At 59.2% G+C, this 25,630-nt stretch overlaps 2 protein-coding genes across 3 annotated transcripts; one reads left to right on the top strand and one right to left on the bottom strand.

Moving 5' to 3' along the window:
• KLC3 (kinesin light chain 3) lies at positions 1-8,582 on the top strand. The gene is made up of 13 exons (XM_027515479.1): positions 1-83; positions 3,823-4,088; positions 4,607-4,837; positions 5,108-5,177; positions 5,622-5,841; positions 6,230-6,317; positions 6,394-6,495; positions 6,759-6,932; positions 7,522-7,612; positions 7,687-7,727; positions 7,814-7,920; positions 8,056-8,119; positions 8,360-8,582. The coding sequence occupies exons 2-13, from the start codon at positions 3,831-3,833 to the stop codon at positions 8,429-8,431; spliced, it is 1,518 nt and encodes a 505-aa protein (XP_027371280.1). The 5' UTR covers positions 1-83; positions 3,823-3,830; the 3' UTR covers positions 8,432-8,582.
• Positions 8,200-24,478, bottom strand: ERCC2 (ERCC excision repair 2, TFIIH core complex helicase subunit). Of its 2 annotated transcripts, XM_027515478.1 has the most exons (23): positions 24,368-24,478; positions 23,954-24,053; positions 22,122-22,199; positions 21,977-22,039; positions 21,685-21,798; positions 19,340-19,456; positions 19,141-19,257; positions 18,722-18,845; positions 18,535-18,631; positions 18,317-18,450; positions 18,041-18,209; positions 15,939-16,057; positions 13,567-13,636; positions 13,407-13,476; positions 13,212-13,313; positions 12,164-12,227; positions 11,539-11,660; positions 10,078-10,170; positions 9,908-9,980; positions 9,637-9,707; positions 9,401-9,544; positions 9,155-9,298; positions 8,200-8,782 (listed from the first exon to the last, which is right to left on the bottom strand). In XM_027515478.1, the coding sequence occupies exons 1-23, from the start codon at positions 24,370-24,372 to the stop codon at positions 8,690-8,692; spliced, it is 2,283 nt and encodes a 760-aa protein (XP_027371279.1). In that variant the 5' UTR covers positions 24,373-24,478; the 3' UTR covers positions 8,200-8,689. The 2 variants fall into 2 exon arrangements, with proteins under 2 accessions (XP_027371279.1, XP_027371278.1); XM_027515477.1 differs by lacking the exon at positions 24,368-24,478 and having other exon boundaries at positions 23,954-24,363.
• Between the last annotated feature and the right edge of the window lie 1,152 nt (positions 24,479-25,630).

The raw sequence follows: 25,630 nt of genomic DNA, 5'->3' as shown, positions 1-25,630 counted from the left end.
GCCGGAGACTCCGGGCGCAGCCGCGGGCGGCGGGCGTGAGTGCGCAGCGCGGAGAAGCGGGACTTGGAGCCGTTCGCGGTCAGGTGGGCGCCGGGAGTGCGGGGTGGGAGTCCCGGGAGCCAAGAGGATGGAGGCGGGGGCAGGGGGTGTGAGCTGGGCCTGGCACACCCCTGGGACCTCTGGCCTGGAGACGGGGACGGGCCTTGGGGTCCCTGGACCCCCCCTGTCCCGTCCTAGGGCTCTCCCGGGTCTGGAAGCCCCGCTGGGGCCGCGCCCTCTCTCTCGGGGCGCAGGTAAACAGGCGCGAGGACGGGGCGGGGCCTGGGAGAGGGAGGGGGCCCTTGTGACGGCCCGGCCGGCTGGCAAGCTAGCGGGCTGTGAAACCGGGGTGCGCGGGGCTCAGCCGGCCGGCCAGGGGTAAGTTGTGTGGTTTGGGGAGCGGGCCATACACTCTCGCTGCAAGTGTATATATGTGCGTGGATATTGGGCGTGAGTGTGCACGAGAGATGGTGTAAAAAGCTCAGATGTGTGTGATGGTGTCAAACGGTGCGTACAGATGTGAGTACGGGTTGGTACAGGAGATGGCCTGTCCGTTTAGCCCTGCGAGGGCACCAAAGGACCGTGTGAATGATGTGAAACTTTCAGTGGTGTGACAATGTGGGCGACCTCTGATGGTGAGTCTGTAATGCTGTGTGTGTGTGTGTGTGTGTGTTTGGCAGAGAGTTGAACTTTTATAGGATTAGGTATGTGACCAAGAAATTGCATGGCCGTGGTTGTCTCTCTGATGGTAAGACTGTGGGGGAACGGCAGGGAAGTGTGTTCTGTGGGGTACGGGATGGATGTGTGGAGTGTGACTGTGATTATCGTGGTCAGCTGTGTGCTTGTGCACACGGGGCTGAGCAGGTGAAGGAAGTGTGCCGTTTGGAGGACGTGTGAGTGTGGGGGACGTGTGAGTGTGGGAGGTGTGTCAAGGACACAGTCCGAGTGATGCATGGCTGTGGTCGAGGTGTGCGTGTCGCTGTGAGCGGTACTCTGAGGCCATGTCTAGAACAGTCGACTCAGCTGTTTGAGGTTGTGCTTGATGTTGTAGGAGGTTGTATACGTGAATAAGGGTCGTGGTTGTCAAGATGACTTAATGAACTGGCGTGGTTGTGAGTTTGATCGTTTATAGGACTTGCGTGTAAGGTGTGAAGCTGTTAATAAGTCTGATGTGATATACGCATACACATGTACAGCGTACATGGAGATCGACGTGTGTGAACACACATACAGGGGGAAAGAAGGAGATTCGTGGTGGAGAGCCTGCTGTGTGTAAAACCCCTGGGGTTACACACCTGTCCTTGCTCTGTGTCTGAGTGGATGTGATTGTGAGCATGTGTGCAGGTGCAAAAAGCACTGGGCTGCTTTCGGGGATGCCACGGCTGGAGTGAAGTCAGCCTGCAAGTCTGTGCATGAGAACATGGAACTCCGTGTGTCTCCACCGCCGTCTGTGCCGTGGGCACCCGCTTGTGAAGGTGTAAGAGCCAGCATCGGGTCATTTGCACATTCGTGTATGAAACTCTAGTGTGTGTGGCTGGGCAGGGGCGGTGGAGGAAGCGAGGACGAATGATGACAGGTCCACTGCGAGTCCTGGAAGCCGGCAAGGGAGGGAGGCGTGGGATGGAGGGCTGGCTGCTGGCAGGATGCGGGGGTGTGGGAGAGGGCATGTGTCATGGGCGCAAACGTTCAAGGAGACAGTCCGCATGGGAGTGACTTGGGATTTGGTTACCTTTTCGCAAGTGAAGAGGGGTGAGGGAGGAGATGTTTTATTTGTGTGTTGGCTTTTATTTTTTGAATTTTTATTGATTCACAGCGTTGTGTTAGTTTCAGGTGTATAGCAGTGATTTGGTTGTATTTTATCTTTATTTTTCACATTGTTTTCCACTGGAAGTTATTATAATATATTGAGTATAGTTCCCTGAGCTATACAGTAGATTCTTGTTGGTTATTGATTTTACATATGTATATGTTAACCCCTAATTTATCCCTCCCCACCCTCTGCCCCCTTTGGTAACCCATACGTTTGTTTTCTGTCTGGCGTTTTATTTCTTTCATCGTTTTGTTTGTTTTTGGCTGTGCTGGATCTTCCCTGTTGCGTGGGCTTCTCGTTGAGGTGGGTTCTCCTGTTGCAGAGTACAGGCTCTAGGCGCTTGGGTTCTATAGTCTCAGTTCCCCGGCTCTAGAGCACACGCTCAGTAGTCGTGGTACACTGGCTTTTTGCTCTGCGGCATATGGGATCTTCCCAGACCAGGAATTGAATCTGTGTCTCCTGCATTCTCAGATGAATTATTTACCACTGAGCCTCCAGGGAAGCCCATGGCTTTTATTTCTGAAAGGAAAATGTACCTGTGTGTTGGCTTGTGTTTTTCAGAGGGGAGTGTATGTGTGTTGCTTATTTTCCTTTTTTTTTTTAATGCTTCTTTATTTGTTTGGCTGTGCCGGGTCTCCATTGCAGCACCCGGGTTCATTAGTTGCAGCATGCGAGATCTAGTTCCCTGACCAGGGATTGAACCCAGGCCCCCTGCATTGGGAGAACGGAGTCTTAGCCACCAGGAAGTCCCTACATATGCTGTTTCTGGAAGAAGAATATATGTGTGTGTGTGTCTGAGTTAGTGCATTGTACTAGGTTGTATTTTGAAAAGAAAACACGGATGTGAGTGGGTGTGTTGAGTTGTATTTTTAAAAGAAACTGTGTGTGTTGTATTTCTGAAAGGAGAATGTGTACTGTTGTATTTCTGAGATGGAGTGTGTGTAGAGGCATATTTCTGAGAGTGTGTCTTGTATTATATTTGAAATAACGAAGAGTATGTGTCATATATTCGAGAGGAGAATGTGTATAGTGTGGTTTTAAGACAGGAGGGTGTGCGTGTGCTGAGGTCTGTTTCTAAGAGGGGAGTGTGTGTGTGTGTCCCAGAGACATCATCCCCAGACTCGTTGACCTTGTCACTCCCATACAACCCCATGCGAGGGTCCCACGTGTGAGACCCTACCCCCCACCCATTAGCATCTAGGACTCAGACGCTCAGCTGTCACACAGCCTGTGTGACACCCCGGGCCATGCCTTCCACACGTGTGTCCCAGCACGCCTTGGGCTGGCCGGGCCTGCCTGCAGTGGAGGGTGGAGCCAGTTTCCTCTGGTCTGTCAGCTCCTCGGGTCCCCAGGAATCGCCACACGTGGGGACCCTCCCTGACCTCCCCAGTCCCCAGGCCTCCTCGGTTTCCTGCACCCCAGCCCCGTGGCCCTCTCCTCTGCCCCACCCCACTCCCAGTGGTCTGACTGGTTCCCAACAAAAACACCCTGAGAGTGAGCTCACGGAGAGGCTGCCGCCTCCACACGTCCCGCCCCACACGCCCAGCAGGGGAGGGCACCTCCGGTCCAGGTCACACAGCCGGACCGGCCGGGCCAGGGGATCCAGGGTCCTTGGGGTCAGGAGGGCTGACCAGGTGAGCTGAGGGCAGGTGGGCGGCCATGGGATGGCTGCTTGGCCGCCTGGGTTAGTTCTACACGGGAAGGTTTGGGAGTTGTCCTCGGGGCCAGGCCCCGGGACTGAGGACAGGCAAAGGAGACCAGAAAGTTTCCAGCTGCGGGCTCACCAGGATGGGTGTGGGACAGGTTGCCGGCTGCAGTGAGCAAAGCATGGAGGCAGAGGGCTGGCCTGGATGGGCGGATGGGGCGATGGCTGGGAGGGGACATGTGGCCCAGCGACGCGGAGGCTGAGGGGTGGGCTTGCCTGGCCCCGGCAGTGACCACCAACCCCCCACCCCGGTCCCGGTCACCTCCAGGAGCAGCCATGTCCGTGCAGGTAGCGGCCCCGGGAGGCTTGGGGCTCGGCCTGGAGCGCCCAAGCCCCGAGGAGCTGGTGCGGCAGACGCGACAGGTGGTGAAGGGGCTGGAGGCCCTGCGGGCAGAGCACCGGGGCCTGGCCGGGCACCTGGCGGAGGCTCTGGCGGCCCAGGGCCCAGCGGCTGGCCTGGAGCTGCTGGAAGAGAAGCAGCAGGTGGTGAGCCACTCGCTGGAGGCCATCGAGCTGGGGCTGGGCGAGGCCCAGGTAGGTATGAGGGGCGCACTGTCTGCAGGGGCATGGCTCAGGCCTGGGGGGTCGCCCAGGGGTGAGGGGCCAGGTGTGCTGGGGAGTGGTCTGGGCAAAGGGGGATCTAGGGGCACCTGGCCCGGGACAGGGAGCCTCTAGTCCTGAGATGGGATCCCTAGCCTGCAGTTGTTGGGGGGGTTCCTTCTGTGTGGCAGACTCCTGAACCAGGTGGGGTCCTTCCATAGAAGGGTGGGTCCTGGGCAGACTTGGGGGTTGCCCAGGTGGGATATGACATGTCCCTGTGTGTGATCTGTGTGTCTGGGTGAGATGGGAGGGAGGGGTCCCCCCGGCAGGATCGAGGTGTGGCCCCGGGACTCGCCGAGCATCCCTGGAGCCACATCAGAGGGCTGCCTGTAATCTGGGCACCCTGGGGAGAAGGGGGTGCTCTGGCTCGATTTGAGGCCCTGGGCTGGGTCAGGGCCGTCTGGCAGGGTGGGGGCCAGGCCTCCGACTTGCCGCCCCCCCACCCCTGGCAGGTGCTGCTGGCGCTGTCGGCACATGTGGGCGCGCTGGAGGCAGAGAAGCAGCGCCTGCGAGCGCAGGCCCGGCGGCTGGCCCAGGAGAACGCGTGGCTGCGGGAGGAGCTGGAGGAGACGCAGCGGCGGCTGCGGGCCAGCGAGGAGGCCGTGGCCCAGCTGGAGGAGGAGAAGAGCCACCTGGAGTTCCTGGGGCAGCTACGGCAGTACGACCCGCCCGCGGAGAGCCAGGTGCGGCCCGGCTGGCGAGACGGGGGCCCCCCAAAGGACCCCCTGACCCTCTGCAGAACCCCCACCTTCAAAGGTTCCCTGGAACCTCTGAAGAACCCGCCACAAATCTCAGACCCACTGGAACTTACTTAGAAGCCCACCCCACGCCCAGATGCTCCCAAGCCCTCAGGAGACCCCTGCCCACCACCTCCCTCAAGCCCTGGGGTTCAGGACCCCCGTCTCGGAATCAGACTCCCAAGCCCCGTGACACCCCACTTTCCTCCTCTGCAGCAGCCCGAGTCCCCCCCTCGCCGGGACAGCCTGGCCTCCCTATTCCCCAGTGAGGAGGAGGAGCGGAGAGGTAGGTGCAGGCTCAGCCAAGGAGGACGGGAGGCCAAGGCTGGGGAGGGGGCATCTGAGTCGCTGGACCCTGAGGTCTCTGGGGAGGATGGGGCAGGCCAGGGCCGGGTGTCAGGAGGGTGAAGCAGGTGGCTATGTGTGTGTGGCGGGGGTGGGGGGTTGGTAATGGGGCAGGTGAGGCTGGAAAAGCTGGAAACCAGGCCTGCAATGGTGACCACAGCTCCAGGAACCAGGCGGCTCCCATGCATCCCATCCCACAGGCCAGGCCTCCTCCTATAGGCCAGTGAGATGCCTGGGATTCCCATCTTGGGAGTCAGCGCAGGGGCCCGCAGTCCCAGGGGCCAGCGAGGCAGCAGTGGCTTTGGGGGGGACATGTGTCCCCTGGTGTGTGGGCTGGGGGGAACAGGAGGCCTGCAGTGACTCGGTGCCCCGCACACACCCCCAGGTCCTGAGGCGGTGGGGGCCGCGGCGGCCCAGCAGGGTGGCTACGAGATCCCAGCCCGCCTCCGGACCCTGCACAACCTGGTGATCCAGTACGCGGGCCAGGGCCGCTACGAGGTGGCCGTGCCGCTGTGCCGCCAGGCCCTGGAGGACCTGGAGCGGAGCTCGGGCCACTGCCACCCCGACGTGGCCACCATGCTCAACATCCTGGCGCTGGTGTACCGGTGGGGGCCGCCACCACTGGAGGGCAGAGGGGGGACGTTGGGCAGAAGTGGGGGGCCCTGGTGTCCTGCTCTACAGCACAGGGTACCTGCAGGGGTGGGGCGGAAGGGGACGGAGATCTGGGGAGACGAGGGAGACCCAGGCAGAGAGGAGTCGGCATGGGCAAGAGACCCCGAACAGAGTGAGGTGGAGGCCTGGGCAGCAGAGGCTTGGCAGCCACCTGGGCATGCAGGGACCCTGTGCTAGATCTGGGAGGGGTGGGGACACCCAGAAGGGACCCCCGGGGGACGCCACCCATGCTCAGTTCAGCCAGGACCTGGCCTGCCAGCGTCAGCCCAGCCCAGAGCCCCGACTCCGGCCTAACCGCCTCCCCCCGGGGCTGCTCCACAGAGACCAGAACAAGTACAAAGAGGCCACAGACCTGCTCCATGACGCCCTGCAGATTCGGGAGCAGACGCTGGGCCCCGAGCACCCTGCGGTGAGTCGGGGCCGTGAGGGAGGGTGGAGGGCTGGGGGCTGGGCGGCCCTCCCCTGACCCCCTCTCCACCCCCCAGGTGGCTGCCACCCTCAACAACCTGGCCGTCCTCTATGGGAAGCGCGGGCGTTACCGGGAGGCAGAGCCCCTGTGCCAGCGTGCCCTGGAGATCCGGGAGAAGGTACTCCCCGTCCCACGTGGCCCTTCTCCTCTGACTCTGTGGCTTTTGCGTGACCCTGATTTGTTCTTGTGACCCCGGACCTTTTGTGCCCTTCCCATGTGATGTGAACCTAGAAACAATTTGAACCTAGAGTTCCCAGTCCCCTGACTCACCACCCTTGACTCCAGCTACCAAGTCATGAGCCTCGTCATGACGGCTGCTGGCAACACGTGGCCCGCCAGCCCCAGATGACCCCAGATGACTTGTGACCCCATGACCCCTAGGTCCTGGGCGCCGACCACCCAGATGTGGCCAAGCAGCTCAACAACCTGGCCCTGCTCTGCCAGAACCAGGGCAAGTTCGAGGAGGTGGAGCGGCACTACGCCCGGGCCCTGAGCATTTATGAGGCCCTGGGCGGACCCCACGACCCCAACGTGGCCAAGACCAAGAACAACCTGGTGAGGGCACCTGGGGGCGCAGCACCAGGCGGGCACCCATCGTTTGACGGAGCCTTGCCCTGCAGAGAACAGGGGCCCCATCTCTGCCCAGCACTTGAGGGTGCCCCATGGGGCTGGGCTTCTACACCAGTGAGGCTCCCCAGCTCAGAGGACGTGGAAGGGTCGGGAAACCGGCAGGTTGGTGGGGGCCAGAGAACAGCTCCGGGCAGAAAGACGGCCAGAGACACTGGCCGGGAGCAGAGAGTGTTTGTTGAGCCAGGCCCACTTCTCAGGACTTTCCCTGGACTGTTTCCTCAAGGGCCCTGTGAGGGAGGTGCTCCCACTGCCCCATTGTGCAGATGAGGAAACTGAGGCACAGAGAGGGCTGTCACCAGCTCAAGATGGACTGGGGAGCAGGCCCCTGCTCAGAGCCAGCAGGTCACCTGCCCTGTGGGAAGCAGTGGGCTCAGGCTCCAAGCCCACTCTGCGGTCGGCCAGGGGCCTGGAGTGTGGGGTGAGGCCGGGCTGCTTCCTGGGGGGGGCCAGGAAGGAGGTGCCGGGTGCGGCACCTAGATGAGCCAGGATCACCCAGGCCATGCCCTCCCCGCAGGCCTCAGCCTACCTGAAGCAGAACAAGTACCAGCAGGCGGAAGAGCTGTACAAAGAGATCCTCCACAGGGAGGCCCTGCCCGCCCCGCTTGGTGAGCCCCTGGCCCCTCCCCTGCCCCAGGGGCTGCTCAGCGCCCCCCTCCACAATGTCCCCATCTGTCCCCAGGAGCCCCCAACACAGGCACCACCAGTGACACACAGCAACAGGTGAGGATGGCTTTGTGCGGGCTCCCGGGGGAAGGGGGACCCAGGTGGCAGGGGAGGCTGACTGGTGTCCCTGGCGCCCTCCCCAGACCCTTCGTCGGAGCAGCTCCTTCTCTAAGCTCCGGGAGTCCATCCGGCGCGGAAGCGAGAAGCTGGTCTCCCGGCTCCGAGGCGAGGGAGCGGCGGGGGCGGCCGGGTGAGTCCACCCCTCTCCCCATCCTGCTCGAGGACCACATGTGGCTCCCGCCTCCCCTGCGACACACAGTCAGGCCCGGTGCCCGAGTTTCTCAGGGTGGGAGCCAGACTCACTGCCGCGCCCCGTTCTGGGCAGGATGAAGAGGGCCATGTCGCTCAGCATGCTGAACACAGATGGCTCGAGAGCACCCGAGAACCAGGTGAGGGGACCCCTGGATCGGGTGGGACAGGCCCAGAGGCCAGGGGGATGGTCAGGCTGGCACTGGAATGGACCCCCAGACATGAGCACAATGGGTTTTATTTGGGTAGATGCAGGGGGATGGAGGGGTTGGAGTGGGGTAGGGACAGGAAGATGGGCAGACAAGCAGGCCGGCGGCATAGCCCCGCTGGGCTGGGGCAGCCCCGTGTCCCGCCCTCACCCGCCCCGTGCCTGTCCCCAGTTCCCCAGGCAGCACCTGAGCGAGGCCTCGCGGACCCTCAGCACCAGCACCCAGGACCTGGGCCCCCGCTAGAGGCGACAGGACCACGTGGCTGCGCTTTCAGGAGGAGCGGGAAGGGTGGGCAAGGGGAGGGAGTCCTCTCCTCTCCCTGATGGCTCCCCTCGGCTTGGGGCTCCCTGAGCTCCGCTCCTGAGATTAAAGGCTGTAGATCTGGCAGCTAGAAGGTCTGCCTGAGGTGTCCTATGGGGACCTCCAGGCCCCTCCCGGAGGCCCCTCTGAGCACCGGGACCAAGGCCAGCTAAGACTCAGGCGTCACGGCCCCACCTGGCACTATAGCTGCTGGGCAATCTGCTCGATCCTCCGCAGCGTCTCCTCTGACTCCAGCTGCTCCAGGCTGAGCAGGGACAGGCCCAGCTGGTCCTCCTGGGAGTGAGGAGAGGGGGTGTCAGCTGGCCCACATCCCCCTACAGGGCTCGGTAGTGACACAAGGTGCCACCCGGGGGCCCAGGACAGGATGCTTGAAATTGAAATGCCCAGTTAACTCGGGGCATCCCATCCCTGTGAACAGAAGACGGGCCCAGGGAGAGAGGTGGAAGAGCGCCAGGTCTGAGCCAGAGAGGGCTGGCCTTCCATAGCCCCTACGAGGAGCTCGGGGCACTGCTGGGGACACACTGGCATCAGGAGCCCTCAGCTCTCCCCGAGCTGCCAGGCACGGGGTGGCACGCACACAAACCTCCCTGGCTGGGGCAGGGGCTCAGGGAGAAAGCCCAGGGGTCTTCCTGGAAGAGAGCTCACCCGGTGGAAGGGCTGTGCCATCTGCCTCAGGAAGTACTTGGCGACTTGGACCCCCTCGTCGACGGTCAGGTTGAGGTTGGCGTCCGTGAGGTGCTCCTGGATCCACCGGGGTAGCTTCCCCCGCTTGTCAGCCCGAGCAAACCGCTGGTGGTGGTGGTGGGGGTGTCAGGACCCTGGTGGGGGAGCCCAGGCACCCGCAGCCTGGCCCTCCCCCTCCGGCTGGCGGGGGCCCTGAACCCGCCCCACCTTGTCGGCAAAGACCATCAGGCCATAGTCCGTCTTGCCCCTGATGGCCCGACCCACACACTGGGCAGCATGGCGCATGGCATCAAAGGTGAGAAAGTCATTCTCACGAATCTGGAACTGGTCCCGAAGGTATTCCAGCCGTGCCTGTGGGTGCAGAGATGGGGGCCAGGGCCCTTCCTCGCACTAGCCGCAGGGGAGGCCTTCACGTCCGTCCGCCCGCCCCCGGCGAGGCTCACCTTGAGAATGCGGCTCTGGGTGTACACGTAGGGCACCCCGAACATGATGACGGCCCGCCCGTAGTGGTGCACTGTAGGGCGACGGGGAGCGAGAGAGGGCTGACTGCGCGGGGCCCAGGAGCTCTTGCCGTCGGAGGGGGTCCCCAAGGGCCCTGCTGGGCACCCAGGGATGGAGGGAAGGGGAGGCCCGTGTGTGTGCAAGGTGGTGGGTGAGGTCCCCTAGGGGAACAGAAATGGCCACACAGGGGCAGGGAGGGCCGAGTCCACTCACCAAAGTCGATTCCCTCGGACACCTTGCCTCGGGCCACCGAGAGCAGGATGGCCCCGCGGCCGTTCTCGCAGGCCTGGGGAGGGAAGGCCAGGACACAGACGCGTCACCAGGGAGCTGTGCGGCCTCCGGCCCCTCTCTGCCCAGACTCCCCTTGTCCCCACAGTATCCACCTCCTGGTACTTCTCTAGGGCGACGCTGGTCTCAGCCCCATCCTGGGTCTCGATGAAGAGCAGCTTGTTCCTCTGGATGTTCTCCAGGATGCCCTTCGGGGAGGACACGGGGAGGTAGGGATGTGGGCGGTGGACGGTGGGTTCAAGGACGGGGGTGTCCGGCTTAAACTCAGCTCTGCCACCGACTACCCTGCGACAGGCCACCCCTGTCCCCTGGGGACTGGGGGAGGGTGGTGGCAGGGTCCAGCCTCACTTCTTGGGAAAACCCCGTGATCCCAGGAGGGAACCAATCCCCATCTTTTGGACAAGTGGGCAGGCACGTGGCCCGGGTGACCAATCAGGATGCTCCACCCCCAGCTTGTGATTGGCGGGGAGGCTGATGTAGGCCAGGCAGAGCCAATCAGAGGCTGCCTTGAGCGTTCACATTTGACACATAAATAGACTCATGGTTCTGATCAAGGACAGATGCGTGACAGACCAGAGAGACAACACAGAGGGCCCAGAACAGCCCCCAACACAGCGACCTGTCACTGTGCCACTCAGTGTGCTGGGGGGAGCTCTTCAGTAAATGGGTCTGGAGCAACAGATTTCCAAATGGGAAAAAAACGAACCTCGACTTACAGCCTACACAAAGATGAACCTGCGGTACCTCACAGAGCTTAGATGTGAAACTTAAGACTACAAAACTTCTAGACGGAAACACAGGAGACCATCTTTGTGACCCTAGGGTAGACAGAGGTTTCTTAACTAGGACACAAAAGACACTGAGGACGTGGGGCGCAAGAGGCTGACACTGTGCAGAAAGAGCCTGAGGACGAGGTCTCGTCCTCGTGCATGACGTTCCCACACACTCCCTGGTGCTCACATTAGCCGCGTTCACTTGTCTCACCCCAAAGCAGCGCTTGCTCTAACTTACCCGAGAGCGGGGCTCATGGTTCAGAATCATATCCTATCAGGGGCCCAGTGCCCAGCTGTGGTGAGCCCCATCTCCAGAATGCCCCATGACCTCGCCCACACACTCCCCAGAAGGGACTCCTCCAGGCTCTTCGCCCCAGTCTCTGTTCAGCCTTAATTCTCCGGAACCTTCCTCTAACGGCACAGCACCCCACTACAGTCACACCTGCTACCCAGGGTCTCCACACCACGCCGTAGGAGCTGGAGGGACAGCTGGGGGTAACCCCCCCAAAAGAGCACAGAGGGAAGCAGGAACCCCTCAGGTGGGGTGTGGTCAGCCCTCCTGAGGGGCACGCCTCTGAGGAAGGGGCACAGTGAGGCCAGTGATGTCCTAGTTCTTAACCTGGATTTGGGGGCACAGTGAACACAGTTCTTTAAACTGTTCTCTGTGTTTTATACACTGTCTTGTCACTTACAATACACGTCACCATTTAAAACAAGAGGAAAGAAGCCAACAGGAACGAGCCAAGAGCTCCGGTCCGAGCGTGGGGCCGGAGGCGGGCGTACCTGCTCGTACCAGGAGGCCACAGTGCTCTCCATGTATTGGTAGCTGGTGAAGAAGGCCACGATGCCGTCAGGGACCACGGCAGACATCTCCAGCAGGAGATTTCCATAGTTCCGGATCACCGCTATGAGGGGTCAGAGGTCAGACCGTCTCCTGGCCTGGGTTCTCCTCCCCACTCCCCATCAAAGCTTTCTTGTCTGAAACCTGGGGTTCCTAGAAACCCCACTGCCAGCTGTTCACACGCATCCCAATTCTCCTTCCAGACTCATGGGAGGACTGCCCCTTGACCCACCAAAGTTAGGTGTGGCCATGTGACCTGCCACGGCCAGTGAAGAAAGGGCTGTGTCACTTCCAGGTGAGGAGCTTTACGAGCCAGTACACAACCCACCAGTACACAACCTCCCGTCCCATCTCGCCAGCACAGTGATGTGTCCGATGGCAGAGGTTCCCAGAAGGGAGAGATTCATGGCGGGCCCCCACCAACCCACAACGGCACGTAGCGTAGGCAAGAAGTAACCTCTGTGTGAAGCCACTTTGATTTGTTACGGCATCCATGACCCGGCTCATGCTGACCGACCCACCTCCCCTCTTGGGACCCACAAAAACCACCCCCTGTGGGAACCATACCAATATCTTCCCGGGTCTCAAACTTGGAGCTGATGGCCACCTGGTCATTGCCACGGCCGATGATCTGGAGAGAGCACGAGGTCGTGATGAGCACACGGGCAGCAGCCACCCGTGTGTGCCCGCAGGCTGCAGGCTGGCGCTGCTGTGTGCTTTTTATAGACAGTGTCACCGAGTGAACCCTCAGCTACCCTCTCATCCGCGGGTGCAGACGAGTCACCTCAGGCTCACAGAGGGCGAGTCGCCTGCCCAAGGTCACCCGGCAGATAGACAACAGAGATGGAACTGACCCCAGGTCTGTCCGTGTGTCTCACTAGCAAGGACCCTCTAGTCTGCCCCAGCCTCCAGCCAGGCGGTTCCAGGAAGCTGCCCCTCACGCCACCAGCAAAATCACAGAAGCACCGTGTGGCAGAGGGTCCTTACCAGCCACAAGCCCTGAAGGGCAGCTCCGAAAGCCAAAACACTCAGGAACTCCAGGTGCTCAAGTCTGGCACAAACTCATTTGGTAGCAAGAGTTGCCCCCCACAGAGCCTGTTCAGTGTGCTGACGGATCTCCCTTGGTCTGACTCATCAGAATGTTTGCTCAAATATGATTTTCACTAGAGGGATTTGCTCAGACCCCTTGGGAGTGTTTAAAGTCTGGAAAATTCTCAACTCTAAAACACATCTGCCCAGCAACTTCAGAAACGCCCAGGACTGAAGGCCCATGTTATGAGGTTCATTTTACAGAGAAGAGGACCGAGGCCGAGTGGCAGGGTCACTCAGCAAGGTCACTGCCAGACGACGGGCCAGGTAAAGCCCCATTAACCAAGTAGCAGGCCCTGGGCCACAAAAGCCTATCACACTCACTGTCTCACTGAATCCCCTCAGCCACCCTGGGAGATCAGAGGGGGGATGTTCCCATTTCACAGATGAGAAAACTGAGGCTCGAGGAGTCAAACTCAAGCCCAGGCCCGTCAGAACCCAGAATCTGTGCCCTCAGCTGCCTGAGCAGTGGAGAGGAAGGGCGGCCCTCGCTCCCACCACCCTCCCGGCCACTTCCCCCACGCACCATGGGGCAGAGGCAGACCCGGGCCAACGTCATGGTGAAGGTTGCCATGGTGACAGGGTGGAAGTCCAGGATCTTGGGGTAGATGTCCAGTGGGGACAGTGTCTACAGCGGGGACAGCAGAGGGATCTCAGCAGGACTGGGCAGGAATCAGGAGCCCCCCGAGGAGGGCTGGAGCCCAGAAGGGAGGGTCCTCACCCCAGATGTGATGATGACGGACTGGAAGCGCTCAAACACAGGTTTGATGGCCAGTGAGGCGTCCATGCAGCTGTGGGGAGCAGACCAGGGTGGTTAGGGCCAGGCTGTGGGGGCCAGGCCCCTGTGGTCCGCTGATATCCTCCCTGGGGTGGGATCTCACCTGAAGTGCAGGATGGGGTTGGCAATGGTCGGGGTCCTGTCATCGAACGGCTCGATGATGATGGTGAAACCTACAGGGGGTGGGCATGACTCCTTGAGGGACAGTCATGACTCCACCCACTCAGCCACGACCCCCACTTCTCCCTCCACTCGTCCCCCTCCCATCACGTTCCTCAGTGAATGGCACCAGCCATCAGAAGCCCAAAGCTACAACCCAGGCCCCTGAGTCCAATATACACTCCAACCTGCCCACCCCTCCCTTGGGCCGACACCTGTGTGAACGTTCACAGAGGACCCTGAGCCAGGCACCAAAGGCTCACCCCTCACCCTCCAAGGCCCATGGGGACCCACCACGCCCCTCCAGCCTTCTCCCATCAGCTTTCTGTCTAAGCGGTCAGGAGGCCAGTCAGCTCTGCTCCAAAGTCCAGCTGCCCTCTCACCGCTTCCCCTGCCCCGCCCAGACCGGCCGCCATCACCCCCTGCCTGGCCCACCGAAGTCGCTCCTCATCCCCACTCCCTTCACAGAGGCCAGAGGATCCTCGAACTCAAGTCAGGTCACATCTCTCCCTGCTCAGAAGCCCCCAGGGCTCCCCATGTCCCTCCCAGGGTCCAGAACTGTCAGGGGGATCCTGTCACCCCGACCTCCTTCCCTCTGTGCTCACGGGCTTCCTGCTTGACTTTCAAAACCACCAGGGCCACACACACAAAAGAACAATCCCACCAGAGTCATTCCACCCCAGGGCCTTTGCACTTGCCCCACTATGGAAAGCTTCCTGAGGCGGCTGGCTCCTGGTCATTCAGAACCCAGCTCAAATGTCAGCTCCTCAGGAAAGCCGCCCCGGTCACCGCAGACGCTGTGTGTGTGCTCCAACACAGTGACGTGTTCATTTCTTGTGAAAACTATCACTTTCTTGAATTATCTTCCTTACCCACATTTACATCTTTGCTACCTGTCTTCCCTGCTAGAATTTAAGTTCTGGGAGGTCAGGAATGAGGTCTTTCATGGTTCCTGCCGTTTCCCCAGGGCTGGGCCAGGCCCATTTATTGAGCAAATAAATGAATAAACGCATCCACGTAATCAATTTCACTTAGCAAAGATTTTTTTAAAATATCATCATGTCCTCTGTGCCAAGCCCTGCACTAGGACACAGCAGTGATCGAGACAGCCCTGGCCTCACCCTCTCAGGACTCACAGTCCAAGGATGGGGACACAGAGCTGTCCCCAGAGTGACCACTCTGAGTAGGAAGGCTGGGACAGGGGAGCCTAAAGGAGAGGGCCTGGCCCAGCCTCGGAGCCGGAGGGGCTTCCTGGAGGAGGAGGAGACGTCTCTCCTGAGCCAAGAACAGAGGGGTGACGGGGAAGACAGTTGGGAAGATGGGGAAAGCTGTTCTGAATGTTCTTGTACATTCAGGTACAAGAATGTGAGGTGTTGGTAGACGGAAAAGTGGGGAAGAGAGGACAGACAGACCGAGAGAGAGGATGGGATGGACAGAGGGACAGAGGCAGAAAGAAGATTCCAGTGACACTTGCTGCCCATCGGCCCCAGGGTGGGGACGGGCTATCTTTCTGCCAAGGCCGGGCCATCAGACAGGCTGACCTAGTTTGCTGGATAGAGGAGTAATCCCCGGGGATGAGACTGAGCCCTTGGCAGCTTAAAGCTGATGAGCGGGGGGCGGGACGCTCCCCTGTACCCTCCCGGCAGGCTGGAAATCTGAGCGTCCTCTCCCCAAGGCCCCACAGACCAGGCACCAAGTCCCGGCCTCTTCACCTCCCACAACTCTCTCCAGCACCCCTCCCGCCCTGGCCCAGCCTCTGCCAGGAGAACCCTCTAAAGCGCAATCTGACCCTGCCTCTCCCTGTTCAGAACCTGCGATGGCTCCCCAGTGCCGCTGGGAGCAGAATGACCACCCCCTCACCCACCCCTCAGGGTAAGCGGACCCCCCAGAATCTCTCCCTCCTTGTCTCACGCCACTGCCCACGCCCACCCACCTCCATCTGCAGCCAGAGGGAGCCTTTGAAAATACCCACCTGAGCACAAGGCTCGCTCACTCAAGGGCTGTTCGTGGCTCCCCACTGCCCTCAAAATAAGGCCCAGAGCACTTCCCTGGTGGTCCAGTGGCTAAAACTCCGCACTCCGAACACTGGGGACCCGGGTTCAATCCCTGGTGAGGGAACTAGATCCCACATGCCGCAACTAAAGATCCTGCATGTCACAACTAAGAGCTGGCACGGCTAATAAATTTTAAAACAAATAAATAAAGTCCAAACTCCAGAGCCCAGCCTGTCCAAGTCCCAGCAGCGACCCTCTAGGCCCTGCTGGATCCCAATTCCAGCTTCTGGGGGCTGGCAGAGGCAGGAAGAGGCGAGCTCACCCTTGGCATAGGTGCTGACGAGCGTGGCGAAGTTAGCGAGGAGGGTGAGTGGGGAGAAGTCAGTGAGGTCCGAGATCTCCAAGGTGTACAGGAGGGAGCGGAGGCGCTCGGCGCAGAACCTGGTGGGGTGGGGGGCGGGCAGGTGAGGGAGGCGGTGGCTGCAGGCTGGACAGCCCCCTCGTCACCGTCAGAGCACGTGCTCACGCGCTGTCTCCCCAGCTGCCTGGCAGTTCCGGGAGGTCAGGGTCTGGGTCACTCTATGTCCCTACCTTGTACCACTGCCCACCACGGTGGTGGGGGGGGCGGGGGCGGCGCGGGGCGGTGGGCAGCCACAGGAGGGCACACAGAGCAATAATCTCACAGCCCAGAGTCACTGCCCAAATTCTTAGACAGTAAGGAATCTGCCTGCAAGGCAGGAGACCCAAGCTCGATTCCTAGGTCGGGAAGATCCCCTGGAGAAGGGCATGGCAATCCATTCCAGTATTCTCGCCTGGAGAATCCCATGGACAGAGGAGCCTGGTGGGCTACAGTCCAGGGGGTTGCACAGAGTCAGACATGACTGAGCGACTAACACTCCAGAGTCACACAGTCCTGTCACATGAGGTAACGCTCTCATACACAGGTTCTCAATCAAAAGGGGCGACCCACGACCACCCCCAGCATCCCACGGTCAACACGTGAGCCCTGCATAGCCACACGGTCGCACACTCCCGCCCGGATCTCCACAAGGTCTCAGCCACAGTCCTTGGTGACACAGTATTAGAGTTCCACACGCTCCCAGACGACGGCCTCACACAGCCTCACCGAGCCCGACACAGGCTCTATCGACGGCACACACCCAAGGCCACCCAGCTCCAGGCAGGGACAGGCTGTGCGTGGAGCGGGAGCACCCAGCTTTGGCGCCAGGGAGACGGTCAAGTTTAAAACCTGCCTCCTAGGACTTTTCTGGCGGGCAGTGGTTAAAACACCCAGTGCAGGGGGCCCAGGTTCAAGCCTTGGTCAGGGAACTAGATCTCACATGTCGGGCAGTGTGCCCAAGAAAAATAAGAAATAAAATGAATAAAACCTGTCTCCTGTATATCCTTTCTTCCAGTCTGCCTTTCTATCCCCGAGGCTCGATCAGACAGCCCCTCTGTGTTCCTGTAGCCCCCAGGACTCCACCCCGTGACCCCGAGCCCTGGACTGTCCCTGTCTGGGACGGGTCTGTCTCCCCAACTGGACTGTGAGCCCAGGAGGGCAGGGCCAGGGCCGTCTCCAGCACTACTGTGTCCCCAGCACAGAGCAGGCCCTCAGAACACGGACCCTGTGACTTAGATCTCCTCTGTCCTCACAAGTCTCTCAGAGCAGCCAGGAGCCTCAGAGCCCCACTGGCCGGGCTTCCGGTCACAACCACACACAACGCCGTGTGGCTTCCCCTCCACGGGACACATTGTCCTCACTGGCAGCACGAGGCGGGGACACGGTGTTGAGTTCCCCGGACGTGGACTGCAAAGCGCTTGGCTCATCGTCAGCGCTCTAGACGGGGTGGGTTCCTGGGGTCGCTGCTTTGTCATTAAACCACCACAGGAACCTGGGGGTAAAGGGGCTGACCCTCTACCCCTTGCACAGAGGAGGAAACTGAGGTTCAGAGAAGACCAAAGACTGATGCACAGCAGCAAAGGAAAAGCAGAGGAAGCTCCACGCCCACTGCTAAGTCCCTTCATCACTGGCCCTGCCTCCAGACTGCACCGAGGGGCTGGCTCCTGCCCAAGGGCTGGGGGAGCAATGAGAGGCCCTGGCGGGAGGAAACAGGGAGTGGGGGGCCCACAGAATTTTCTCCCAGCTCCCACCCCGCTGGCCCTCATCAGGAGACCCTCTCCAGGGCCGCTCCCGCCATGGCCTGGAGTGAGAACACCCCTGAGCACTGGCCAGGGCCCTGGGGTCTCGCCCCGCCCCCTACCCCTGCACAGTCTTCCATCACACTTCCCGAGGTCAGTTCTCAGATCATGGCTACTGACACCGGTGACACGGCGACCCCGGGCGCCCACCCCCCACCCCCGCCAGGACCCCTCCCACGCCCAGCCCGGGGCGGGGGGTGGGGTGGGGTGGGGTGGGGGCCGCACCTGAGGGGCTTGCGCTGGATGCAGACGCGCTGGGCCAGGCCACTGAGGAAGGCGGGCGGGCTCTCCTGGACCACATGCTGCACCCGCAGGCGCCACTTGACGTACTCCAACAGGCGGCGCAGGAAGCCCAGGAAGTGCTCGGCCGTGCGGATGGAGCCAGGCACCGCCTCTGCGGAGAGATGGGCTCAGCCGGGTGCCAGCGGGGGCGTGGGGTGGGGCGAGGAGGGGGGCGCGGGGGCGGGCGGAAGAGGGGGGCGAGGCGGGGGCACGGCTCACCCTTTAGCACTTCGTCAGGCAGCACGGGGTTGGCCAGGTGGGCATCGGTCTCCCGGGCAGCGCTGGCCTCCCGCAGCCCCTCCACCAGGCGGCGGTACTCCTCTCGCAGTCGCTGCTCGTCCGTCTCCTTGATTCTAAGGGGAGTCGGGGTGTGGGAAGAGCTGGGCCACTTGGGGGGCAGGTCAGGCGCCAGGGTCTATGGGCCGGGGGACCCCCACCTGAGCACCGTCTTCTGCAGGGTCTCCAGGTTGGCCTGGCACCGATCCAGGGTGCGGCGGGTGAGGTTGACGCTCATGGAGTCGATGCAGACGTTGTCTGGGAGCCAGAGAGAGGGCTGGGCTCAGGCAAGCCGACGCAGCAGCAGCGGAGGGGCCACCTCGCCTCCCCGCCCCGCTGTCTGCTCACCGATGTTGTGGGCCTCATCAAAGACGACCACGGCCTTGCGGGCCAGCTCCTTGGACACCAGGTCAGCAATCTTGGGGTCCAGCAGGTAGTGGTAGCTGTAGACCACCACGTTGGCGTGCAGGATCTGGGGGCCGGCGGGGCAGGGTCACCCCAGCCTGCCTGCCAGCGCCCACCCCCAGGGCCCTGCCGCCTGGTGGACTCCACCAGGTCACATCTGTCCCTCCCAGGCTGGCAGAGGTGAGGCAAAAGGAGGGACACAGACATGCAGGCAGAGGCAAGGAACAAACAGAAGTGAACAGGTAGAGACAGACTGACGAACAGATACAGGCAGACCAACAGGGAGATCTAGGCAGGCAGAGAGACAGATGGTGGGCAGCCTGTAACCCTCCCACCCGCCTGTGGCCCCAGTGCCTCCTCACTGAGTATCGGGCCAGGAAGTACGGGCACCAGCCCTGGCGCCGTCCCACAGCCTTCAGGTCATCTAGGTTGTAGATGCCCGTGGGGAGGGGCACCTGGCGCCCGTGGACATCAAATTCCTGAGGTGAGAGGGTAGCTGGGGGTCAGGGGGCTTGACTATTACAACTCGCCCTCCCTTGCGCCCCGCTGCCCGGCAGGTACCTCGTAGAAGCGGCAGTGGGGCAGGCTGGAGTCCCGCTGGTACTGTGCCCGCACGTACGATGCCGTGAGGCTGTGGCATTTCCCGTCCACGTCCTTCCCAAAGCGCAGGGGCGTCACCTGCGGGCCGAGGAGCATCTGAGCACTGGGACAGGCCAAGAAGCCCGAGCACGCCTGGAACCCGGGGCTCAACACCTGATGGCTGGTGGGGTGGGAGGTCATCCTATGAGATGACCAGGGTGGGACTCGGGCGTTTGTGGAAAACTTGTCCCGAACCTGCTTCGTGATTAAACAGTTAAGACACCTGCAAACTTACTGCAAGGATGCAAGAGTGGCCCAACTGTTGGGCTCTTATTCTTTTTAAAATGTTAAATCCTAGGACTTCCCTGGTGGTGTAGTGGATAAGAATCCGCCTGCCAATGCAGGGAACACAGGTTCGATCCCTGGTCCAGGAAGAACCCACATGCGGCGGAGCAACGAAGACTGTGTGCCACCACTGCTGAGCCCACGGGCCCAGCGTCTGTGCTCCGCCACGAGAGAAGCCACCTCGACGAGAAGCACGCACCGCAGCGAGAGCAGGCCCTGCTCGCTGCATCTACAGAAAGTCTGCGCACAGCAGTGAAAGCCCAACACAGCCAAAACTAAATAATAAAAGGAACAAAACATTAAGCCTTGTGCAATGTCAATTATACCTCAGTTTGGTTTTTTTTAACATTAAGGCTTGAAGAACCTTCAGCATGTAGATTACGCTTTATCTTTTAAAATGCTACAACAGCCAGAAACCTTGGCAAGGTCTGAGAAGCAGAGGAAGTTCTGATCGCAGTTTGAGACCTTCCTTAGCCCTGCCCTGCTCCAAACCCTCCAAGGCCCTGTTGGCGGCACCGTCACAGCCCAGGGCTGCCCTTCCTCCCAACGAAACCATTCTCTCCCCAAAGTGAGGGCTCTCAGGCTGTGGGCCCCTCCCTCTTCCATTTCATCAGCTGCAAAGACTGTGCTGCTTCTCTCTCTCTCTTTACATTTTATTATTATTACTTTTAAGAAGCAATACAGGGACTTCCGTGGTGATCCAGTGGTGAAGATTCTGCGCTGCCAATACAGGGGGTGCAGGTTCGATCCCTGGTCGAGGAACTAAGATCCCACATGCCGTGGGGTGCAGCCAAAAGACAATGAATAAAAACAGGTACCAGTATGTCACATGAGGCACACAAGGTTAGATGTGTCATAGATGCTCCCACAGAAAAGTATTTTAAAACTCTGAAAACTTTCGCTAGGACTGAAGCAGAGAGCTAATGGCAAATCTACTTTGAAAAACTCATTTCAGTCCAGATGAAGACTACAGCTATGCTGGTAAGTCCTTCCAAGGCAGCAGGCACGTGGAGGGAAAAAACCGAGATGGAAATATCTGGCGCAACCTTCAGCCTTATCCAGGTCACTATACAGTTCTGGAGACAACTAAGACACCGCCCTGAAATACAGTATAATACTGCTTATGCCCTTACCATGTTACCAGAAAACCTACTCCAGCTCATTAATTCTCAACTTCTTACTATCCTAAGGGGGACAGAACCACCCTTTGCATGTGTTCTGGACACACCCATGCAGCGATTTACTACATGGTGCCTCTTCATTTATGGCTCTTAATTTAAAGTCCTAAGTCAAATTCTTACTTAAAAGCAAGCATCTCAAGGGACTTCTCTGGTGGTCCAGTGGCTAAGACTCCTAGCTCCCAATGCAGGGGGCCTGGGTTCGATTCCTGGTCAGAGAATTAGACCTCACATGCTACAACTAAAACCCAGCACAGCCAAGTAAACACATAAATAAATAAAGTGACCTAGCACAGTTGGCCCTCCTGATCTGCGGTTCCCAATTCCACAGATCTGAAGTGTCAACTCTACATTACATGACTTACACATTTTATAACTAGAAGTCTGTCCTTTTTGACTGCTTCACTCATTTTTCCCAGCCCCCACCTCCTTGCCCAATCTTATCAACAACAGTATGAAGCAGGTAATTATCCCCATTTTACAGACAGGCGGACTGAGGCCCGGACAGCAGAAATCACCTGTGCAAGAGTATATGGCTAGTACGTTTCAGAATCAGGAAAGCAGGCCTGCCGGACTCCAGGAGCTACCTTTTCACCTCTCCTAGGCTGGGGGAAGTGGGAAGGCTCCCCCGAGGAGGTGTGCCTGAGCCATGAATGATGAGTTGGCACGTGATGAGTGAGAAGAGAACTCTGTGCGCGGCCCCTGCACATCTCCCTGAGAGGTCTGGTCTGATCTAGAACTCCCAGTTGGATGGAAGTTTCCTCAACCCTGACGCTTAGGGAGAGAGGAGGAATGAGCACTCACCTCGGGATGAATACACAGGTTCTTCCGGGAGCTCAGAGCCAGCCCCAAAAATGGCAGCTTCTCGCCCTCCTGTTTCTCATAGAAGCTGAGTAACTTTCGAAGTTCTTCAATCACCTATTACAGATGACGAGGGAGCGGGGAACTGGCCTCAATGAAAGTCCAAGCCCCTGTCCAGGCAGGTTCTAGCCCCTTCCCCAGCTTCCCACAGGCTCAAAGCTGACGGTAACCACCAGGGGGACAGATGGGTTATGGGAGAGTGAGGGCGAGGGGCTCGGGATAGCCCAGGGCTCACCTTTTCAATCTCAGGCACAGTCCTCGAGCAGTAGATGAGTTTAGTCACCTCCAGGGGATACGCCTGCCGACAACCATGGGCTCAGCCTCGGCCCCCGTCCAGCCTCCTCCTCTTGCCCCCTCCTCCGGCCCAGGGAGTTACTTACCCGCTGGTACGCCATGATCAGGGCCAACAGGGACACTGTCTTCCCAGTGCCTGAGGGCATCTCCAGGACTCCATGACCCTGTTTGTGGTGGGCAGGAGGGACATGACACAGGCGCTCAAAACTCCAGGGACACAAACTCTGGGACCCTCCCCCAAGAATGAAACCATCTTGGAATAACAGGACAACATAGCAGTTAGAAATCTAGGCCTCAGGGGCAGTGGATTTGAACCCCACTTTTGCCACTTTGGTTGAGTGGTCTTAGGCAAGACCTCTCAACCTCTGAGGACTCTGTATCTCTAAAAATTGGCCTACAGTGGTGAAGACTCCGAGCTTTCACTACCGAGGGCCCAGGTTCAAACCCTGGTCAGGGAACTATGATCATGCAAGCCATGCAGTGCAGCAAAAAAAAAAAAAAAATAGGGGTTGGGGGTCTAATAAGCTCTTCTTCATCGCATGACTATGAGGATTAGGGACAAACTGAGGGCTAAATATTTAGTACAATATCTGATATGTATGTATGCTAAGTCCCTTCAGTCATGTTTCTTTGCGACCCCATGACTGTAGGACTACAGCCCGCAAGGGTCCTCTGTCCATGGGGTTCTCCAGGCAAGAATACTGGAGTGGGTTGCCATGCCCTTCTCCAGGGGATCTTCCCAACCCAGGAATCTCCTGCATTGCAGGCAGATTCTTTACCGTCTGCACTACCAGGGAAGTTCTATCTGATACATCGAGAGCCCTCTCTTTTATCAAGCACCCCCACAGCACTTAACTCTGTGCCTGGCACTGTTACTAAGTGTCTTACATCAGAGTATCTCAACCTCGACTCTCTTGACATTTGGAGGCCGGTAACACTTGACTGTGGGGTCTGTCCCCTACTGCGGCAGCAAATGTGGCCTCTACGTACTAGAGGCCAGTTACACCCCTACTCCACTAGTACTGACAACTGGGAATGTCTCCACACTTTGCTGAATGTCCTCTGGGGGTCAAAATAGTCCCCAGTTGAGAACTCCTGCCTTCCTTAGTGAATGAACCCCTGCAGCCCTCATTAATATCAAAGTGAAAGTAATGAAAGTGTTATTCAGTCCTTTCCAATTCTTTGCAGCCCCATGGACTGTAACCTGCCTGGCTCCTCTGTCCGTGGAATTCTCCAGGCAAGAATACTGGAGTGGGTTGCCTTTCTCTGCTCCAGGGGATTTTCCCCACCCAGGGATCGAAGCCAGGCCTCTTGCATTGCAGGTAGATTCTTTACCATTTGAGCCACCTGGGAAGCCCCATATTAAGCTCCTGCTACTGCTAAGTCGCTTCAGTCGTGTCCGACTCTGTGCAACCCCATAGATGGCAGCCCACCTGAGGTAGGTACTATTACTATGGCTATTTACCAAGGTGAAGACTGCAGAGGGGAGATTAAGTGATTTACCCAAGGACACACTGCTGTGGGTAGCCAATTCCTGAGTCTCTATATGCCTAAGCCAACCACGGAGCAGTTCAGCCTTTGATAAAGGTCAGCTGATGCTATTTTTAATTACTATTATTTGAGATACCAAGTTTGGCAGCGCTGGCTATCACAAGGACCTCAGATTTCTAAACTCTAGACCAGGGGTCCCCAACCTCCAGGATCTAATGCCTGATGATCGAATGTCTGATAGACCCGATGTAATAATAATAGAAATAAACTGCACAAAAATGAGTTTGAATCCCTCCGTCCGCAAACTGTCTTCTCCAAAACTGGTCTTTGGTGCCAAAAAAGTTGGGGACCGCTGCAATCTCAGTCTTAAACGCGCGTGTGTCAGCCCCACCTCTCAGGTGGGCAGCGGCGAGCCCGGCCCACCCACCTTGGCATCCAGCGTGCGTTTGAGCTCCAGCATGTACGAGAACTGCTCCGGGTAGATGTAGTCGTAGGGGAAGTAGACCAGCAGCCCGTCCACGTTGAGCCTGGAGGCGGGGGCTGCCCGATCAGTCCTCCGTCCCCTCAGCCCCTCTCCAGCCCCCACACTCCCCTGCCGCCGGGCCGAGAGCGGTTGCCGCCGAGCACCGGCCGGCTGGTCCGTCCCGCACATCCCCCCAGTTCTCTAGCAGCCTCCAGGTCCCTTCGGCATTCCCTCGCTGGCCCTCCCCGCAGCTATCCCCACCCCAGCGCGGCAGCCTCCCTTCGCTCGGCCAGGACCCAAGGCCTGACCACGCGTCCCCGCATCTTCCGGATCCCCCACGCCCGCTCGCGAGCCGCGAACCCAGGGCCCCCCTCTCACTTCATGGCGCCGGTCGCGGCTTGAAGCGACGTCGGCCCGCCCTCCTCATGAATATTCAGGAAAGACAGGCTCCTCAGGGCATCCTCGAGGCGCTGCCCCACCTTCTTCGCCACTCCATTGGCTGAACCTGCCCGTCACTCCCCGACAAGGAGCGACGTCAGGAGGCACAGTGCGCGTGCGCACGGCAATTGCCGGAGGTGGGTTCCGGGGGAGGCGGTGCCGGAGGCATCGCGGAGGATCGCCGAGTACCCAGAACGAAACGTTGATGGAAGAGAACTGAGAGAATCGATCTCATCCGCTGGCATTCGGTCTTCCCGCGTCTGTCCAGATTACCTGAGCAGCGAATGCATTCTCAATTTTATTCTATTATATTCTTGGTTTTAAGAGGTACTTCTCCCTTTCCCCCCAACTTCAATAAAGTAACCAAGTCTGGAATGGGAGAACCCAGAGAGGGTCAGAGCCTGGGGGATCATAGAGGGCTTACCTGGGAATCTTCCCAACCCAGGGGTCGAACCTAGGTCTCCCACATTGCAGGCGGATTCTTTACCATCTGAGCCACCAGGGATGCCCTGTGCTGTACCTAGTCTCTCAGTCGTACCCGACTCTTGGCGACTCCATGGACTGTAACCCACCAGGCTCCTCTGTCCATGGGATTCTCCAGGCAGGAGCTCGCAATTATCATGTCCCGTGTATTTGCGCTTCCTGACTTCCGATGCACGCAGTAGTAACCGCAGCTTGCAGCAAGCAGAAGCGAGCATAAGCTGGGAACAAGAGCTTAGTTCCTGATCAGGAATTTAACCTCTGGATCTCAGAGGCCAGAGGCTAGGACCTGGATTCCCAGTCGTTGCCTGCCGTGTTAAGAAAAAATTCGGGGGAGGAGGCAGAAGGTAAAGAGAAAAGTAAAAAGTTTATTGGAAAAGAAGAGTACGTGTGGAAAGACTCAGGGGCGAACTCTGGGGTTACACCTTTGGGAAGTTTAAATCTGTTGTCAGGGGGCAGTTTTCCAGATCTTGGTCTTCCTTCAGGCCAGTCATCTTACTTTGTCCCCCCTCCTTCCCCTGAGGTGCCCACTCACCCCTCAGCCAAGATGAATCTGGAGGTGAAGTCTTCTGGGACCAGCAAGCCGCATTATGGCCTGGAATTATCCTCTGACTTTTGACACACCCGGAGCCTTTCTGCCGGCATGGTGTGTCTCCCTTGTCCCAGAAAGGGTGGCGGAGGGAAGCGGAGATCCCTTAATCCTTTATTCAAACAGTGTTTTGC

The sequence above is a fragment of the Bos indicus x Bos taurus genome, chromosome 18, assembly GCF_003369695.1.
Source record: "Bos indicus x Bos taurus breed Angus x Brahman F1 hybrid chromosome 18, Bos_hybrid_MaternalHap_v2.0, whole genome shotgun sequence".
Classification (NCBI taxonomy): Eukaryota; Metazoa; Chordata; class Mammalia; order Artiodactyla; family Bovidae; genus Bos; species Bos indicus x Bos taurus.
Note: the sequence above shows the minus strand (reverse complement) of the source record. Positions and strands in the feature narration are given on the sequence as shown.

Excerpts from the sequence above, each read along its gene's own strand:
- KLC3 (XM_027515479.1), top strand. The coding sequence starts at position 3,831 with ATGTCCGTGCAGGTAGCGGCCCCGGGAGGCTTGGGGCTCGGCCTGGAG. Across the intron at positions 5,178-5,621 it reads TGAGGAGGAGGAGCGGAGAG|GTCCTGAGGCGGTGGGGGCC; the intron begins GTAGGTGCAGGC and ends ACACACCCCCAG. Across the intron at positions 7,613-7,686 it reads GGCCCTGCCCGCCCCGCTTG|GAGCCCCCAACACAGGCACC; the intron begins GTGAGCCCCTGG and ends ATCTGTCCCCAG.
- ERCC2 (XM_027515477.1), bottom strand. The coding sequence starts at position 24,178 with ATGTGCGGGACGGACCAGCCGGCCGGTGCTCGGCGGCAACCGCTCTCG. Across the intron at positions 19,258-19,339 it reads CCCACTGCCGCTTCTACGAG|GAATTTGATGTCCACGGGCG; the intron begins GTACCTGCCGGG and ends CTCTCACCTCAG. Across the intron at positions 10,171-11,538 it reads TGGCCTCCTGGTACGAGCAG|GGCATCCTGGAGAACATCCA; the intron begins GTACGCCCGCCT and ends TCCTCCCCGAAG.